This window comes from Gobio gobio, assembly GCF_949357685.1.
Source record: "Gobio gobio genome assembly, chromosome: 1".
Taxonomy (NCBI): Eukaryota; Metazoa; Chordata; class Actinopteri; order Cypriniformes; family Gobionidae; genus Gobio; species Gobio gobio.
This window is the reverse complement of record NC_137097.1, coordinates 67,425,614-67,443,788: the sequence shown is the minus strand read 5'-3', so window position 1 is coordinate 67,443,788 and position 18,175 is coordinate 67,425,614. Positions and strand designations below refer to the sequence as shown.

General features: G+C 39.9%; 1 protein-coding gene across 1 annotated transcript in view; it reads left to right on the top strand.

The window, feature by feature from the left end:
• Positions 1–14,490, top strand: part of LOC307133521 (adenylate cyclase 9) — a 116,835-nt gene extending 102,345 nt beyond the window's left edge. The window contains exons 5-10 of the mRNA XM_079828601.1: positions 304–406; positions 655–863; positions 4,239–4,398; positions 8,904–9,046; positions 12,586–12,609; positions 12,722–14,490. Of these exons, the coding sequence (XP_079684727.1) occupies positions 304–406; positions 655–863; positions 4,239–4,398; positions 8,904–9,046; positions 12,586–12,609; positions 12,722–14,012 (1,930 nt within the window). The 3' untranslated portion in view covers positions 14,013–14,490. The remainder of the gene's footprint in view (positions 1–303; positions 407–654; positions 864–4,238; positions 4,399–8,903; positions 9,047–12,585; positions 12,610–12,721) is intronic.
• Positions 14,491–18,175: the final 3,685 nt, after the last annotated feature.

Genomic DNA, 18,175 nt, shown 5'->3' with positions numbered 1-18,175 from the left:
GCCATTTTCCTTTTTTGCCAGTGAATATTTTCAAGTTAAATATATATATATATATAATTTTTTTTTTTTTTACTTATATATATACATATTCTTTTAATTTTGGGTTGAAGTGTGACCAAGATGTGTGCGATTCACCCATACATGGCACTGTATATGCGCTGATATAGCTGTGCATTTGCATTTTTCTCCTTTCTCTCACCGCAAACATGCCTCGTTTCTATGCAAACGTTCTGCATGCATACAAGAAAACAGATGCGGTTCCCTCCACAATCTAATGTTGTTTTCTGTGCCTCGGCTTTTCAGTCTGATGAAAGATTACTTCTTCAAACCGCCCATCAACAAGTTGAGCCACACTTTCATAGACAAATCCCTGGAGTCGGCTTACAGGACCAGCTACCAGGACGAGGTAAGGCGTTCCTTTCATTTATCTGTCGCTTTTCATTTGTTCTCACTGTCACACGGTGTTTCTAACGCGGTCTGTGATTTGTGCTCAGTTAAAAAAAATGGCATATTTGTTGTGCTGTCTGTACTGCCCTCTGGTGGTCTGTCTTTTAACATGCATGTAAAGATGTTATATTAGGCAGTATCCCTCATATCAAAGGTCTCACTTGATTTGATCGATCGCTCTGTTTCTTTCTCTCTGTTGATTGTCAGGTTAAGACACATGCTCCCGTCCAGACGTTCGCCAGTCCAACGTTCAGCTCCTTCCTAGACATGCTCCTGTGCTGTTGTGTTTTCCTGGCTCTCTCTTTGGCCTTATTCCTGCGACCACTGGTTACCCAGCAGCCCCTGCCCACACCTGCCATTATAGTGGCTGCAGTTGCAGCTGTGCTTGAATGTTTGGCCCTAGTGCTTGCTATACGGTAAGTGCGAAGTCATCCTCACGACATTACAAACGCATGGAATTTATTGTTTTTATGAAACATAGTCTCTTATGTCGCCAACGATGCAATTATTTTATTTAAAAAATTGTGAAATATTATTAATATATAAAATAACGTTTTTCTATTGTAATATATTGTAAAATGTAATTTATTCATGTGATCAAAGCTGTATTTTCAGCATCATTACTCCAGTCTTCAGTGTCACACGATCCTTCAAAAATCATTCTATGATGAATTGATGATCAAGAAACATTTATGATTATTATCAGTGTTGACAACAGTTGTGCAAAACTGTTTTCTTCAGGATTCTTTGATGAATAGAAAGTTCAAAAGTACAGCATTCATTTTAAAGTCCCCATGAAATCAAAATCGCTCTTATTTACTTTGTTAGCACACATTGCAGGTCTTAGGGTGAACAATTAATTTGTGCAAGTTAATACACAGAAATAAATTGTTTGCCGCGGTAATCTTTAATCAAAATCTGAAAAGAAACTTCCGGTCTGGAATGGCGTTCCCTTTCCGATGACGGCAGTTTGACGACTGTTAGTCTGCTATGAGCGAGAGATGGAGAGGAGAAGCGCTGAAGTAAAAACCTTCCCTCTATTCAATATTCCTCTTCACTTGGAAATACGTCACAGCACTGAAATAAAATCAGTTGCAACTTCCGGTTCACTGGGACTTTAAATAGAATCTTTTGTGACATTATAAATGTCTTTACTCTCACTTTTGATCAATTTAATGCATCCTTGCTGAATAACCATATTCATTTCTATAAGTTCTTTCTTATTTCCATTTTAGAAATAACTTTTAAACTTTCTATTCATCAAAGAATCCTAAAAAAAAAATGTTTTACACTACTGTTTTTAAAGGGTTAGTTCACCCAAAAATGAAAATTAGCCCATGATTAACTCGCCCTCAAGTCATCCTAGGTGTATCTGACATTGTTCTTTCAGACGAATACAATCTGAGTTATATTAAAAATGTCCTGGCTAATCCAAGCTTTATAACGGCAGTGACTGTTGCTCTGTTTATGAAGTCTATAAAAGTGCATCTATCCGTCATAAAACTGCTCCACATGGCTCCGGGGGGGATTATATAAGGCCTTCTGAAGCGAATCGACACGTTTGTGTAAGAAAAATATCCACATCCAAGTAAATGATCTACACTGTGCTGTGTTAAAAACAACCCAAGTTGGGTTGAAAATGGACTAACCCATCAATTGGGTTGTTTTAACCCAGCGAATGGGTCGTTTTAACCCAGCGATTGGGTTAAATGTTTGCTTAAAACAACCCAATCGCTGGGTTAAAACAACCCAATTGCTGTTTTTAACCCAGCATTTTTTTGAGTGTAGCTTCTGGCGAATCACCTTCCGTATTCAACTTACAGAAAAAGTGTAGCGCCTCTCGCAGTTCAAAATGCTTACGCTTCGTCTGATGACATTGCACACCAGTTTCCGCTCGTCATTTTGAACTGCGTACACTTTTTCGGTAAGTTGAATAGCCCGGAGCCGTGTGTAGCAGTTATATGATGGATAGATGCACTGTTGTATGGCAAACGTCACTGCCATTATAATGCTTGGATTAGCCAGGACATTTTTTTTATATAACTCTGATTTTATTTGTCTGAAAGAAGAATGTCACATACACACCTATTTTCATTTTTTTGGGTGAACTATCCCTTTAACATTGATAATAGTCATAAATGTTTCTTGAGCATCAAATCATCATATCAGAGTGATTTCTGAAGGATCATGTGACACTGAAGACTGGAGTAATGATGCTGAAAACTCAGCTTTGATCACAGGAATAAATTACATTTTACAATATATTCACATATTGATTATTGTTATTTTACAGTTTAATAATATTTCACAATATTACTGTTTTTTGTATTTTTAATAAAATAAATCCAGCCTTGGTGAGCAGAAGATACTTTTTCTAAAAGCATAACAAAAATCTTACCGATCAACAACTTTTGAATGGCAGTGTACATTTTTCATAATGTCCTGGCTGGGTTTTTTTTTATTTATTTTTTTTACATGCAATGACATTAACGATAGGTTTGTCAGCTACTGAACACCAAAAAAAGGCCGTATAACTAGTTTGCTACTATATATTCCAGGTCTTCTAAATCTCATTCACACTTGTGTATGACCAAATATGGTGCTGCACGTCATTTCTCATTTTGAAGAAAATACATTTTAAACTTGCCTGTGTGAAGGAGGCCAAAAGCTTTGAAAAGAAGGTTTTACTTGCTCTAAGTATCCAACAGATCCAATTGAATTATCTTTTTAATGCATTTCAGAAATGCCTCCTTGAGATCTGTCAGGTCATATTCCACTATTGTCAGAGTATTTTCAACAAGAATTTCAAGCCTTTTCAAACTAATTCTAGAAATATTGCCGCTGTAACAGAATTGGACGGAGCTGAAAATATTAGAAAAGAATAAATAATGGTTAAATAGTGTTGAGGAATTACACTTTCAGCCTGTTTTAACCAGCATGTGGCTGGATCTGTTCCAGGCTGATACAAAGCCATGTTTTTTGTATCCTCTATAGCTTAAATAATAATAATAATAATAATAATAATAATAATAATAATTATAATAATGGGAGTAGTTTTGAAAGAATATCTCTCCTCTTTCCAATGAGATTAAATGCAGAAAATTGTTTTACTGCCTGGAAATTGTGGCGAGATTTGATTTGACTCTCTGATTAAAAAATGTAAATATCAATTATGTGCTTTTCGCTGCCAATACATTTTTGTTTTTCTCGATTTTTGATGTTGTCAGTGTTTCATTGTCTGCATGATGGACACTATTCCTACCGTGCTTTTGTTCACATCATTTTTTAACTTTATAATTAATAATTTTATTTATAATATAATTGATGTTTTATATTTTTATTCATATTTTTTCTGTCTTCATTTTAATTCTAGTTAAAATGTTAGTAATTTTGTTTGTATTTTTGTTATTTTTTGTGTTTTTTTAAACATGTAAATGTTTTTTTTAATTTTTGTTATTTTAGCACATCAAGTTAAACTAAATAAGTAATTTCAAGTAACAGTAAATGTTTTTTATGGTTTCAGTTTATGTTTTAGTTAACCTTAGTTCACCTCAAAAGAAATATGGCGTCTGCTCTGACTAAGGTCCACTACCAACAAAATGTCTGGCTTAACTTTTGGGAGTTTTTCTCATATTCCAGTATGACATTGGGATGTTTTTCCCTTTTGTTGTCTTAAAACCGGACCTGGGCAATAGCCATATAATGTTCAACACACAGTGTGTTTAAAGTGCATACTGTTGCTGTACAGTCCTGATGAAATGTGTCCTGATATCTCACTGTCTACTTCACAGAAGAGCCTTTTACTTGGACAGCGTCTTGAACTGCACCATGACACTCCTCTGGGCCATTTCCGGCTGGGTTCCTCGTCACATGATCGGGGCGGTGCTGGTGTCTTTACCTGCTGTGGCTGTGTTCTCTCATATCACCTGCAATATGCATGACTCCATACAGGTAAACACAAGAGCAAACACATCGTGGAGGGGTTTTCATTCATGCCAAATTTATTTATAATATACATTTATTTAAAATAAATTACATTTGTTTATCATTTTGAGTAATTCCCACACAAACAAGCAGTGCAATGATGCCATGGTGCTCTCATATCTACCAAAGCACTGCACTCATTCATATTGAAATTTTTCATACATCATAATAGAATTTTTGAAACCTAGTGCTGTTGCTGATTTTCCTCCATCCATTTTCTGCCCATCTTTAGGGAGAATGACAATATAAAAAATAATAAAATATAAAGAAATATTATAATAGTATATAAATATTATTAAAATTGTAGTCACAGGTTTGTGTCAAACTAGAGATTATACTATACATGTTTTACTCGTGTTCAAAAGTTAGGGTCAGTAAGTTTTATTTTGAAAGAAGTCAATACTTTTATTCAGCAAGGACACATTAAATAGAAATCTTTTGTAACATTATATTAAATCACTTTGGATCTATCTCAAATAAATGCTGTTCTTCTGAACTTTCTATTTATCAAATAATCCTGAACATTTTTTGTTTTTCACAAAAATATGAAGCAGCACAACTGTTTTCAACATTGATGATAATAATAAATGTGTGTTTATATATATATATATATATATATATATATATATATATATATATATATATATATATATATATATATATATATATATATATATATATATATATATATATATATATATATACACACACATAAATACACCGATCAGGCATAACATTATGAGGTGAAGTGAATAACACTGATTATCTCTTCATCACAGCACCTGTTAGTGGGTGGGATATACAGTATTAGGCAGGACATTTTGTCCTCAAAGTTGATGTGTTAGAAGCAGGAGAAATGGGCAAGTGTAAGGATTTGAGCGATTTGACAAGGGCCAAATTATGATGGCAAGTCGTCTGGGTCAGAGCATCTCCAAAGCTGCAGCTCTTGTGGGATGTTCCCGGTCTGCAGTGGTCAGTGTCCATCAAAAGTGCTCCAAGGAAGGAACAGTGGAGAACCGGCGACAGGGTCATGGGCGGTCAAGGCTCATGGATGCACATGGGGAGCGAAGGCTGGACCATGTGGTCCGACCAAACAGACGAGCTACTGGAGCTCAAACTGCTCAAGAAGTTAATGATGGTTCTGATAGAAAGGTGTCAGAATACACAGAGCATCTCAGTTTGTTGTGTATGGGGGCAGCACAGCTGCAGACCAGTCAGGGAGCCCATGCTGACCCCAGTCCAGCGCCGAAAGCACCAACAGTGGCCCGTGAGCATCAAAACTGGACCACAGAGCAATGGAAGAAGGTGGCCTGGTCTGATAAATCACGTATTCTTTTACATCACATGGAAGACCGGGTGTGTGTGTGTCACTTATCTGGGGAACACATGGCACCAGGTGCACTATGGGAAGAAGGCAAGCAGGCGGAGGCAGTGATGCTTTGGGCAATGTTCTCCTGGGAAACCTTGGGTCCTGCCATCTAGAGCCCTGCATTTCTGCCCGAGCCCGAGGGGCCCCGACTTTTTTACGCCCCTAGGGCCGGGCTTCGGGCCAATTTTCCCGTCATACCTCAAACGCGGGCCGGGCTTCGGGCCTTTTTAGGCTTCTCCTTCATTTTATATCTTAGACATTCAATAATTAAAAGAAACGATGAGATATGCTGCGCTGGTGGAAACAACATGAGAACATGATATCGCGAGTCCGCAACTGTCAAGACTGACTCTCACAGTGCCTTTTTACTGTGATGGTGGTGATAGTAGGCTAAACGTTTAAACGATGCTTTAAGTGTTTTATATGGATTTTATAAGCAAGACAAGTCAAGTGTTGATTTGAGAGGCTCAAGCGTTGGGTAAACTCACTGTCGCCCGCTGGCCGCTTGGTCATCACTTTAAAGAACAAAAACTGTAATTTAACAAACAACAAAATGCTTCAAACATTTTTCTAAATTAACTTAACGAAAGAAACAAAACGAAATATAGCCTAACTACTTTGACAAGTGTTGATTTGAGAGGCTAAAGCGTTGGGTAAACTCACTGTCGCCCGCTGGCCGCTTGGTCGTCACTTTAAAGAACAAAAACTTTAATTTAACAAGCAACAAAATGCTTCAAACATTTGTCTAAATTAACTTAATAAAGAAACAAAACGAAATATAACTACTTTGACATTAAAAACAAAACTGAACTATTTTAATGGCTGCAACTAATGTGTAATAGGGAGGATAAAAAAAACACGGGCTCCAGTCGGACTCGGGCTGATCATTTTGATGAGCTGTCGGACACGGGCCGGGCTAGGGCCTCAGCGTCTCGGGCCAGGGCCGGGCTAGGGCCTAGTTTTGAGGCCCGTGCAGGGCTCTGCCATCCATGTGGATGTTACTTTGACACGTACCACCTACCTAAGCATTGTTGAGACCATGTACACCCTTTCATGGAAACTGTATTCCCTGGTGGCTGTGGCTCTTTCAGCAGATAATGCGCCGCCACAAAGCAGAAATGCTTCAGGAATGGTTTGAGGAGCACAACAACGAGTTTGAGGTGTTGACTTGGCCTCCAAATTCCCCAGATCTCAATCCAATCGAGCATCTGTGGGATGTGCTGAACAAACAAGTCCGATCCATGGAGACTCAACTTACAGGACTCAAAGGATCTGCTTCTAACATCTTGGTGCCAGATACCAGAGCACACCTTTAGGGGTCTAGTGGAGTCCATTCCTAGACGGGTCAGGGCTGTTTTGGCAGCAAAAGGGGGACCAACACAATATTATGAAGCTGGTATAGTTACTAAGTATTAATGTTATGCCTGATGTATATATATTAGGGGTGAGCGGTTCAAATTACTCACGGTTCGGTTTTTATCACAGTGTTAGGGTCACGGTTTCGGCACGGTTCGATATGTGCTATGTTCACGGGTAATTAGGACATTTGTCAAATAAAAATAAACAACGTAAAAACAAATAATCAAACTACAAGCAAAAATATGTACAATAGAGCAAAGATGCATGTAAAATGAACAGCTGCTTTTCAGGTTTTTCAGGTATCTAACAGTAGTTTTCAGGCACAGAAATGGAAGAAAAAGTCATCAAATATAAAATAACATTGCATATTATAATCTTCACTGTATAAATTAAATAAAGATGAATCATTATTGAAGTTACAAAAGCTATAAAGTCAAGAGCGGTGAGTGATTTCTTAGTCATTTGTTGTTTGATTAACATTAAAAACACAGACGACAGGAATACATATATTTTTTCCCTTTAAGAAATAATGCACGGAAAGACTACACATGAACACATGTCTTTCTCAATCTGTTTACGTTTTACTTAAGACATAACCTACTATGTTTGCTAGGATACTCACAAAGACGTGCATGTTTACATTTTGAGTGTGAATTTGTCCGTTCAAGTGCAAGACTTGAATGAGAACTCAATATTTGCACGCTATCTGCAACGCCCTTCAGATGAGTGCGCACACACACACACATTTGCAAAGAAAAATGGCAGAAAATCCCCCAATCCAGGTGTGCAAAGCTTGTTGCGTCATACCCAAAAAAGACTTGTCGGTGTAATTGCTGTCAAAGGTGATTCAACTAATTACTGAGTAAAGGGTCTGAATACTTATGTTAATGTGATGTTTCAGTTTTTTTTTTTTTTTTTTTTATAAATTTACAAACATTTCTAAAATTCTGTTTTCACTTTTTCATTATGGGGAACTGAGTGTAGATGCATGTCTGAATGCACTGTATATTGAAGCAGCAGTGGATTTAAGGGGTGGATCCTTCAATATATACATTTTTATGATAGTTTATGGATCATATGTGTTATAAATGAGGGTCTCCTGCATGCTTGGAAAGTTTATTGGACCTTATTGTGTATATTTTCTTCAAATATTCTCTAAAAGGAGTTGTAAATGAAGTATTTATTGTAAAAGAAACCACTTTGCATACAGTAAGGGGCTGTTCATGCAGAATGCATCAGTGGTTAGTGGAACGAAAACAAGCACAAGGTCTAGAGACGCATTTTTTTAATAGATAAACGCATTTTAACTTGGGCGCCACGTTTTTAGAAAGCTGTGTCATGCGTGAGACGCTGCCAATAAAGCAAATGCATCGGTCATAGGCGTCCTTCTAGCACGTATTTACATTGAAAATCAGTGGAATGGAAAAACTTTTTGTGTTCTTGGCCTCTAATTCCTTTTAGGAGTAGTAAAACACACAGCATAGCATCTTGCTAGCACAATAAATGTGCATGCTGGGATAAAGGCTTTTGAGTGTACACTTAGTATGTGAAGTACATATCTATTATGTAACATTTTATAGATGTGTCAGGTGTCCAATCCACCGGGTAGCATAGATGCGGCAATTGAAGCACATTTTATGCTGCTCTCAGTCAGCAAAGTGCATATTTCTGTAAACTGTAATCCTGCACATACTCTGCTTGCGAGCATGAGCATGTTTAATTCATGTCTAATTCTTTTCCCCAGTTCACCATGTTCACCTGCTGTGCTGTCATAATTGCCATCATCCAGTACTGCAATTTCTGTCAGCTGAGTTTCTGGATGCGCTCCAGCCTGGCGACGCTAGCGGGACTCACCTTTCTCAGTGTGCTCTGGAGCCCTCCTTGCAGGTCACAAATACACATTCACTTTTGCATGCTGCTGCTGCAAAAAAAAATCAGTTATAATGAGTGAATGAGAATGCATTTTGTAGTACTACACTGGCAGATTTTTCTGTTTACCTTATTTTAAACAAAAAAACATATGGGAATGTACCAGTACAGTAAGACAAAATATTTACTTATTTTAACTGGAAAACAATACATTTCAAACTTGAGAAGAAATTTTACGTATACTATTTTGTTACGTATAGTATTGCTCAAAAGTTTATTTTGCTCACCGAGGCTGTATTTATTTGATCAAATATACAATAAAACAGTATTATTGTGGAATATTATTACTATTTAAAATAACTGTTTTCAATTTGAAAAGTGTAATTTATTTCTGTAATGACAAAGCTGAAGGTTTAGCATCATTACTCCAGTCTTCAGTGTCACATGATCCTTCAGAAATCATTCTGACATGCTGATTTGGCGCTCAAGAAACATTTCTAATTGAGCACAGTTGTTCTGCTTCATATTTTTTTGGAAACCATGATACATTTTTTTCAGGATTCTTTAGTGTTTTTCACACTGTGCATCGTTCTAAACACTGATTTAAACCCCGGGTAAAGGAACGTTTCACACTTGTAATGTAGAAGCGGGGTTAGCACGTTTATTTACCAGGGGTTATGAAACCCTGTTCCTGACCAGGATAGCTCTGCTTTTGCCGTGTTAACCTCACATTGTGCTGTGAAAGTGTATGCAGTGTCAAACAATGCGGTCTTCAAATGTTACAACTAGATGCTTCGCAACCTAACCATTCGCGTGTCTCATATTCACATGCTTTGGACAGTCACAGAAACACTGCGTGTAATAAAAATAAGAATTTGTTACAATTGGATAGCACTTTTCTGGGTACTCAAAGCCCTTTACATTTAGAAGGGGGGGAATCTCCTTTGTAAGAACAATCTTTGCTGAGTTTTGTTGGTGGCCATGATGTTGTGGCCCTCCTCCCCTTAGGGTTCGGGAAAAGTTTGATTTCCCAGCTCGCTCCGTTAGTGGTGAAGGAGTTGGCTGAAGCCCTATTCGGACGGTAATGGTTTCTCGTTGGGTCAGAAGGTATTGTCATCATTTACAGGGGCTAGTCAGTGATTTTATTGCCGTCCGTCTCCCACCACCCGCGCAAAAATCCCCGGCCGAATTACCTACTGTTTTAGACAAACACCAGGGTCGTGTGGTAATTTAATTGCTGTCCGAATCCACATTTCTGAGTTTTCAAGAATATATCACTTCAAAATTCACTGTTTATATCCATTTTGACCACTGCAGAGCACCGTATGGTTGCGCGTTGCTGTAATTTGGATGCATTTCTAGACTTGTATTTCTTTAAATGCTGGCAAGTATTTTCAAGAGCAATATATTTCATCACCGCTCAAAAATTAAAAAGAAGAAAAGCACGTAAACATTTGAATTGGGCCGTTATTTACAGCAGCATTTATTCTTATTAGGGATGTGACGGTGAGGAAATTTTCCCACCGGTTAATTGATGTGTGACAACACCGGTAATACCGGTATCACCGGCGGAGGCTTTTAAATCACTAATTCTATCTAACCGAAAGTAACATGCACACGACCGCTCTGAACTGAAAACGCGCCAGTGTTGCGTATTCACACACCGTGATTGACAGCTCGTCTGTAAATGCGCGCTCTGTGAGGCCATGGGTGCGTCTCAATCAGTTCCCTAGTTCAGTAGTCAGGGCACTGATCAAGCATTGATCAGTCTATGATTGAGATGCACGCCATGAATGAATAACAGTTTGTCCGTAAAGCCTCGTTTATACTCGACGCGCCCGCATGAGCGCGAGGGTGCGCGCGGCAAAAATAAATGCGCGCAATCAGCGTAGCGGAGCGGAGCCAGGCGAAAGTAAACAATGTGCGCTCTGTGCGGCCGTGCACATTTAACTTTCGGTTTTGAATAAGCGCCAATTCGGCTGCGGGTTGCTTGAATTATGGGTTCATTAGTCTATTATTTTTAATGAAAAACACAACAACAAAACAAATGACAAACTCCCTTAAATAGGCGCTTTTACGTTTCGCTTTGAAACCAAATCTTCCGCGATCATCAGTCAGCTCCTCACTCTTAAATCTGATGAATGACTCCTGCCGCTGCCGAGACTCACGGTCGGATCCTGCTTTACTAAGCAGATACGTTCAGTTTTTATTCGTATTGTCTGTTCTCTAACTGAACTAAATTATTTTATTACTATAAAAAAAAATCAAAAAGACGGTGGGCGGTGCCACGGTGGGCAAGTGATGTAACCGGTGTTGAGTCTGGACACCGGTAACACCGGCAACACCGACTATCGTAGCAAGCCTACCAAGCATATGATATTTTATTTACAGCATACAATCATGTTACGGACCACGTGAGCAGCGCGTTCCTGATCACAAAACTCGTCCCTCCACCGTGAATAAATCCCAATCTGAATGCACAAGTTTTAGGTTTTATCACTGAGGTGGCGTGTACAATCTGTACAGTTATTTTTACGGACTTCCATGTGAGAAACAGAGGCGAACGGCGCATGACATACGTCACGACCAAACGTTAGCGATTGGTTATGGCAGATCCGGGGTGGCTCTGGGCAGATCCAATAGTTTTAAACTTCAACAGAGTACCGTCTTCAAGGAAGTAAACGCTTGTCAATGGAGAGTGGCCAGACTCTCTGTACAAATGAAATGTACGAGAGTCTGGTAAGACCAGGCTACCACACACCAGCTAATTGGTGGAGAGGAGACTGAGTGATGAAGCCAATCAGTATATGAGGATGATTAGGAGGCCATGATGGGCAGAGGCCAATGGGCAAATTTGACCAAAATGCCGGGGTTACACCCCTACTCTTTTTCTGAAGGACCTTCCGAAGGAGAGTCAGGACCTCGGTTTAATGTCTCATCCGAAGGACGATATAAACAGTGTATAAACAGTCGTTTTAGTGTGATTCCTTTTGATTCCTTTACAGTCCGAAAAGCCAATTCAGAAAAAAAAAATTGATGGTACAGTCGGCAATGTGTAATATGAGGATGCGCACTGCTAGAGCTTTTATGTATACAGTTCTCATGCTGTGTTTGTCCAATCAGTGACACTACACCACAAATATGCAAATATGGATTGTAACCCAGGGTTCAGGAGCATATAGTGTGAAATGTCAGTTTATGAATACCCATGATTAATTGTTAACCCCGGGTAAATTACGAGCATTGTGAAACGTGACGCAAGAAAACCTTGGATTTAATTTATCTGGGGTTTAGAATGACCCAGGGTGTACTATTTCAGGTGTGAAAAGCACATTTGATGAATAGAAAGTTCAAAAGAACAGCATTTATTTGAATTAGAAATCTTTTGTAACATTACTTTACTGTCACTTTTGATTAATTTAATGCGTCCTTTTTGAATAAAAGTATTAATTCATAAAGGTTTATGATTTATGGTGCTTTTGATTGTGCTTTTTTAGATTAGTTGTGATATCATAATATACTAATTACACTTTTCTCTGTCAATTTTTCTTTTTCAGCACTTGGGAACGTTTATTTTTGGGGTAAGTTTAAGACTACGGACACTACTTTCTGTTTCACATTTAGTGGCTTGATTTTATGCTAGCATACCACTCAACCGCTCAATTCTGTCTTTGTCTATATTCACTTGACCAGATCCAGTGACTTCAACAGCAGCATTAATGACGTCCAGTCCTCTGCAGAAGATTCAGCCCGACCACAGGATCTACTCGGCCCAGAGGCTTTGGTTGCCTTTTTCTTGTTGCTTCTCCTTGTTTGGTTCCTCAACCGCGAGTTCGAGGTGAGCTACCGTCTACACTTCCACGGGAACGTGGAAGCAGACCAGCACCGCATCAAGATCCAAAACATGCGGGACCAGGCGGACTGGCTCCTGCGCAACATCATCCCCATCCACGTGGCCGAGCAGCTGAAGGTGACCCAGAGCTACTCCAAGAACCACGACAACGTGGGCGTCATCTTCGCCAGCATCGTCAACTTCAGCGAGTTCTACGAAGAGAGCTACGAAGGAGGGAAAGAGTGCTACCGCGTCCTGAACGAACTCATCGGGGACTTCGACGAACTCTTGCGCAAGTCTGACTTTTCCAACATAGAGAAGATCAAGACGATTGGCGCGACCTACATGGCGGCGTCGGGGCTCAATACGCAACAGTGTAGCGACCAGGCTCATCCGCACGCCCACCTGCGCGCGCTCTTCGAATTTTGCCTGGAAATGATGCGAGTGGTCGACGACTTCAATAAAAACATGCTGGGCTTTAAGTTCAAGTTACGGATTGGGTTCAACCACGGACCCCTCACTGCTGGAGTCATCGGTACCACCAAGCTCCTCTACGACATCTGGGGAGACACGGTGAACATCGCCAGCCGGATGGACACAACTGGTGTGGAGTGTCGCGTTCAGGTTAGTGAGGAGAGCTACTGCGTGCTCAGCGGAATGGACTACGAGTTTGACTACCGCGGGACCGTCAACGTGAAGGGCAAGGGTCAAATGAAGACCTACCTTTACCCGAAGAGCGCAGACAGCGGACCTGTACCTCAATACCAACTCTCGGTCTCTCCAGAAATTCGAGCGCAGGTGGATGGCAGCATCGGGCGCTCGCCCACCGATGAAATCGCTAATTTGATGATGGCAACCAATGCCAGTAAAGTAGGTGCGTCTTTCTCCGTGAGTTCAGGGCTCACTGTACAGGCATACGCTGGTAAAGACTTTCCCGAAAAGGTTGCTGGAAGCAATGGTACATCCAAGGCCCAACGATCTGCATCTGCTGTTGGCCTGACATGCATACCAGAAACCAACCTGAGCGCAAGTCCAGCGGTTTTCGGTAAACCGGCAAAACCAACTTTGACCTCTCCTGTCCGGGCGGAACACACAGAGGCCACTGCAAAAAAGGCAGAAATAGCGTACATGGGTGAAATGACAAAACTTTGACTTTGAAACACGCCAACAATGTTGTCGCTGTTGGTCTTAACCCTTTAAACGTGGGTTTTTCAACCCGTTCCATTGAGTTTGTAGGGATAGGCATGTTTAGGGACGAATGCTAGATTTTCATCTGTGTATATGGAGTGGAAAGTTTAAGCACATAATCTTAACATAAGTGTTTTTTTACCGCTAGCTGAACCAGGAGACACTTTCACATCTTGTGCCGTGGACGCCGGTGCTGGACCGTAAAAACTCAGACGAGCCACATGAACCATTTCTACATGGAATATGAAATGCTGGGGAGATGCTTTGGGACAGCACAGACCTGAAGTCCCATCCTTAAACAGACCGCTCTTATTCCTGCTACTTTAATTTTGACTATTATTCCCCTATTAGAGTCTACCTTTCGTGAATTATTTTCTTTTAATGAAGTGCCTTTAGGATGATAAGTATGGAAGCTTGATTCTGTGACGGAATAAAACAATTTAAAAGATAATTTGCGACTTTTTATGTTACAATTCTGACCTTTTTTCTCAAACTTGCAAGTTATAAAGTCCAATTATGAGGGAAAAAAGGAATTGCGAGTTTATATCTCACAGTACTGACTTTATTACTCGCAATTGCATGGTATAAAGTCAGAACGACTTTGAGAAGATTGCAATTACCTTTTTCATTTTTATTCTGTGGCAGAAACAAGTTTCCATAGATGATAATATGTATGAGGCATTTAAAAAAAAAAGATTTCTCAAACAAATCTTTAGCTAAAGATCTAAAAGATTTAGCATGTAAAATTGATGTTAGAAAATGCTTTAATTTTTGTGAAAGTATTTGATATATTTTGGAATATTTATAGATATTTTTGAGTTCTCGCTCAACATTCATCAGTCAGTATTCCAAACAATTTTACAATGCAAAACTCAATGTTGCGATTTTAAAATGACCCAAGACTCTGGATGGTGCATGGCCAAAAGTGTCTGTGAAGAAGTATTAGTGAAATGTAGAGCAAGCTATGGGTTAAATTCACCTGCAATCAAGAATATCAGGCATTTCACAGGAGATTATTTCTCTTGCTTCATCTTGATGCATGTATTCCTATCCGTCTGATTATGGCCTTTCCGTCTCTTTTTCTGTGATTTTTCCCGTCGCTCTTCATTCTGCAGCTAAATGTTGGGTTGAGAACTAACAATGAGTTCTTAGACGACATGGCAAGTTTGCCTTAATGCTAATGAGATCATAGTCTTTTAGGACAAAAATGCATTCATGCATCAGCTACTGTGAGCTACTCTTTTATGATATAGGCAATTAGTTTACAAATCAACATAAAATCAACACTGATCCAATTTACTCTCCTTAAAAAAAGAGTCTTATTCTGGATGATTCATCAGTGCACGTTGTTGTAAAAGCAAAAATGTTGTCTTTGCACTCTTTCATCAAAATTTTTACTTGCTCAGTCTCTGAAACGACTTTTCGGCTGATAGGCTGCACGGGCATGGAAAAATAAAGTTAGCCACTTAACGTTGTTTTAGACTACTTTTGTAGGTAGTGCAGCAATTCAATGCTGATTAATGGTAAACTGATTATGGCAATAATAGCAAATGATGATAGATTTTAAAATTGAGAGATGCTGTGGTCAAGAATCCTCCTCAAAAGTGGGTTGCTGGTGTTTGGTTTGGCTTAATTCTGGTATTGTCTGCTTCCACCATCCAATCAATTCCTGATTGATCAAATTAACTCCTGTCCTATTTTACTTTTCCTCACTGAATATTATGTTGCACTTAAAGGTGCAGTAAGCGATTTATTATCGATTTATGAAAACAATGTTGACATTTGAAATCAACCCATTGCTCCGCCCCTAAAATGCACAAACACGGATGTGGATGTCTATTTATCATAGCTGAGGCGAAGCTAAATAATGCTTCGCAAAAAAAGAAGCAAAGATTGAGAAATAAACAACAAGGAAGAACCAAAATTGAACATACAGCACACAGGAGTGTATAAAAGCAAGTGTTGGTTGTTAGTCGCCAGTAGCTCTAGGCACATGATGACACTCAAAAGTCAAAACTGTCCTGTTAAAGGTGGGGTAAGTGCTTTCTGGTAAACAATGTTGATTTCAAATCACCAAAACAAACACGCCCCTATTTTGATAGCTCCGCCCCACACATACGTAACCCAGGCAAACGACTATGGCGGAATCTGCTGTGCCAGCCGGCCGAGGCTATGATAAGTGAAAGCAATGTGTGTTACTATGGTAATCCAGGTCGAATGTTCAGTGAAAAAGTCATCCCTTCCATCCCAAAAACACAAACACAGTTCTCATGAACAACTCGACAGCACGAGCACGACAGTCCAACTAACGAACATATAACAATTATGACAAGATTAGAGGGTTATATTGATCACGAAAAGACGAACCAAAGGAAACAAACATATATCAGGAGTTTATTATCTTACTATTTGGACACACTTTGGGAGCTGAAGCTTGAAACACACAGTGGAGGAGGTTTAGAGACGCTGCAGGCTTATACGGTGTGGAAATGAATGGCTCTTTATCATCGCTGAAGTGAACGACAATATGATCGCAAATGGACAAACAAGCAAACATGACAATTGAGCATATTAAAGCAAAAGCCAGCATATATTAGTTCTGTGAGACAATACAAAACTAATGTTCTTCCTATCGAGAAGAAATAAAGCAACCTCGGCCTTCGCTCCTTGAGTTCTCTCCAGCGCTGGAAAGCTGATCGTAAGCCTTCTTTTGTTCCACACACATCTTCCACATGTGTTTTTTATCTGCCATCTCTCTCTTTCTGTCGTCGCTCGGGTAATGTCCGTCCTGTGTCGTGTCTTTTGAATAATGACGTGCACTGAGCGCTCTCTTCTCCCTGTCATTAGTAGACACGCCCCTTACTGCTGATTGGCTATACGTTTGTTTTGGTACTCGGCCCGAGACACTTTTATAAAGCAGTTTTGAAATACCACTTACCCCACCTTTAATAGAGCTAACATATCAACAACAGCATATCATGGTTCTGTCAAACTGCAAAACCAATGTTACTCACGTACGGAGCAGAAACAACGCAACCTCTGCGTCCGTATTCAAGCCTTCCCGCTTCGGTCTCTCCAGCGCTGGAAAGCTTTTCTAATATTAACACGGCTCCGAAAGCTCTTGTCAGATCATAACCCTTCTGTTTCCTCTGAGCGTTTCTCTTTTATAATGTCTTTCAGCCATCTCTCTTTCTACAGTCTTTCTTCCTCTTTCTCACTCTTTCTCCTCCCCTATAATGAGTGGACACACCCTCTTCTGCTGATTGGCTACAAGTAGAGGTCTGCATTTCGATTTCTGCAGCTCGAGATTACATTTCCCAATGAAAGACGGTAGCAGTTGGTAACTCTGGTGTACTTTGGAAGGGACAATAATGAGACAAAACTTTCTTCAGTGGTGGCGTTCAGACAGTTCCCAGTTCCCTGCCCTGAGCAACCTCGCAAGATATGTTCTTTGCATCCAGGCCACGAATGCACCTCCAGAGAGAACATTTAGCCTACCTGCTCGGATTTTGGAGGAGAGATGTAGGCTACCAGAAACAGTCGCCATTCGTATTTTACGTGTGGAATAGAACATAGCGGGAACAGGACGAAAAAAACAATCCCACACAGACATCTAGGCCTCGTTTACACCTGATATTAAGATGTGTTTAAGTCGATTCAATCACAAGTGGACGATGCAAAAAACAGGTGTAAACGGAGTCTAAAACATTTTGAGCTTGTCCACTTCCAGGGGTAGTCGAAAACGCGGATTGCTTTTGTAGTGTAAACGCTCATGTGGTCGAATGTGTTCAAACAGCCACAAAACACATACTACTCTCAGCACACTGACCTAATGTGCAAACATTATGGGAAGCGCGCTAGCCAGACGGGATTTAAACTTTGTCGGCTGAAGACTCAAGTTTGGTTTGAAGACGGAAAACGCACCAAGCGCAATGCTCTCTCGCCATTCCTGATTTCTAACACACACTCACAGCGTTCGGCTGTCGGAGCAGAAACGAAAGCTGATGTTTCTCCGTCGTCTGTGGACGTGTTCATATGTAAATTGCACAAGGTTTTTTCGTCCATTAGATAGAAAGATCTGAAAAAGCCCATACATTTACCCACCCACCTCTCGTAGAAATCAGGAC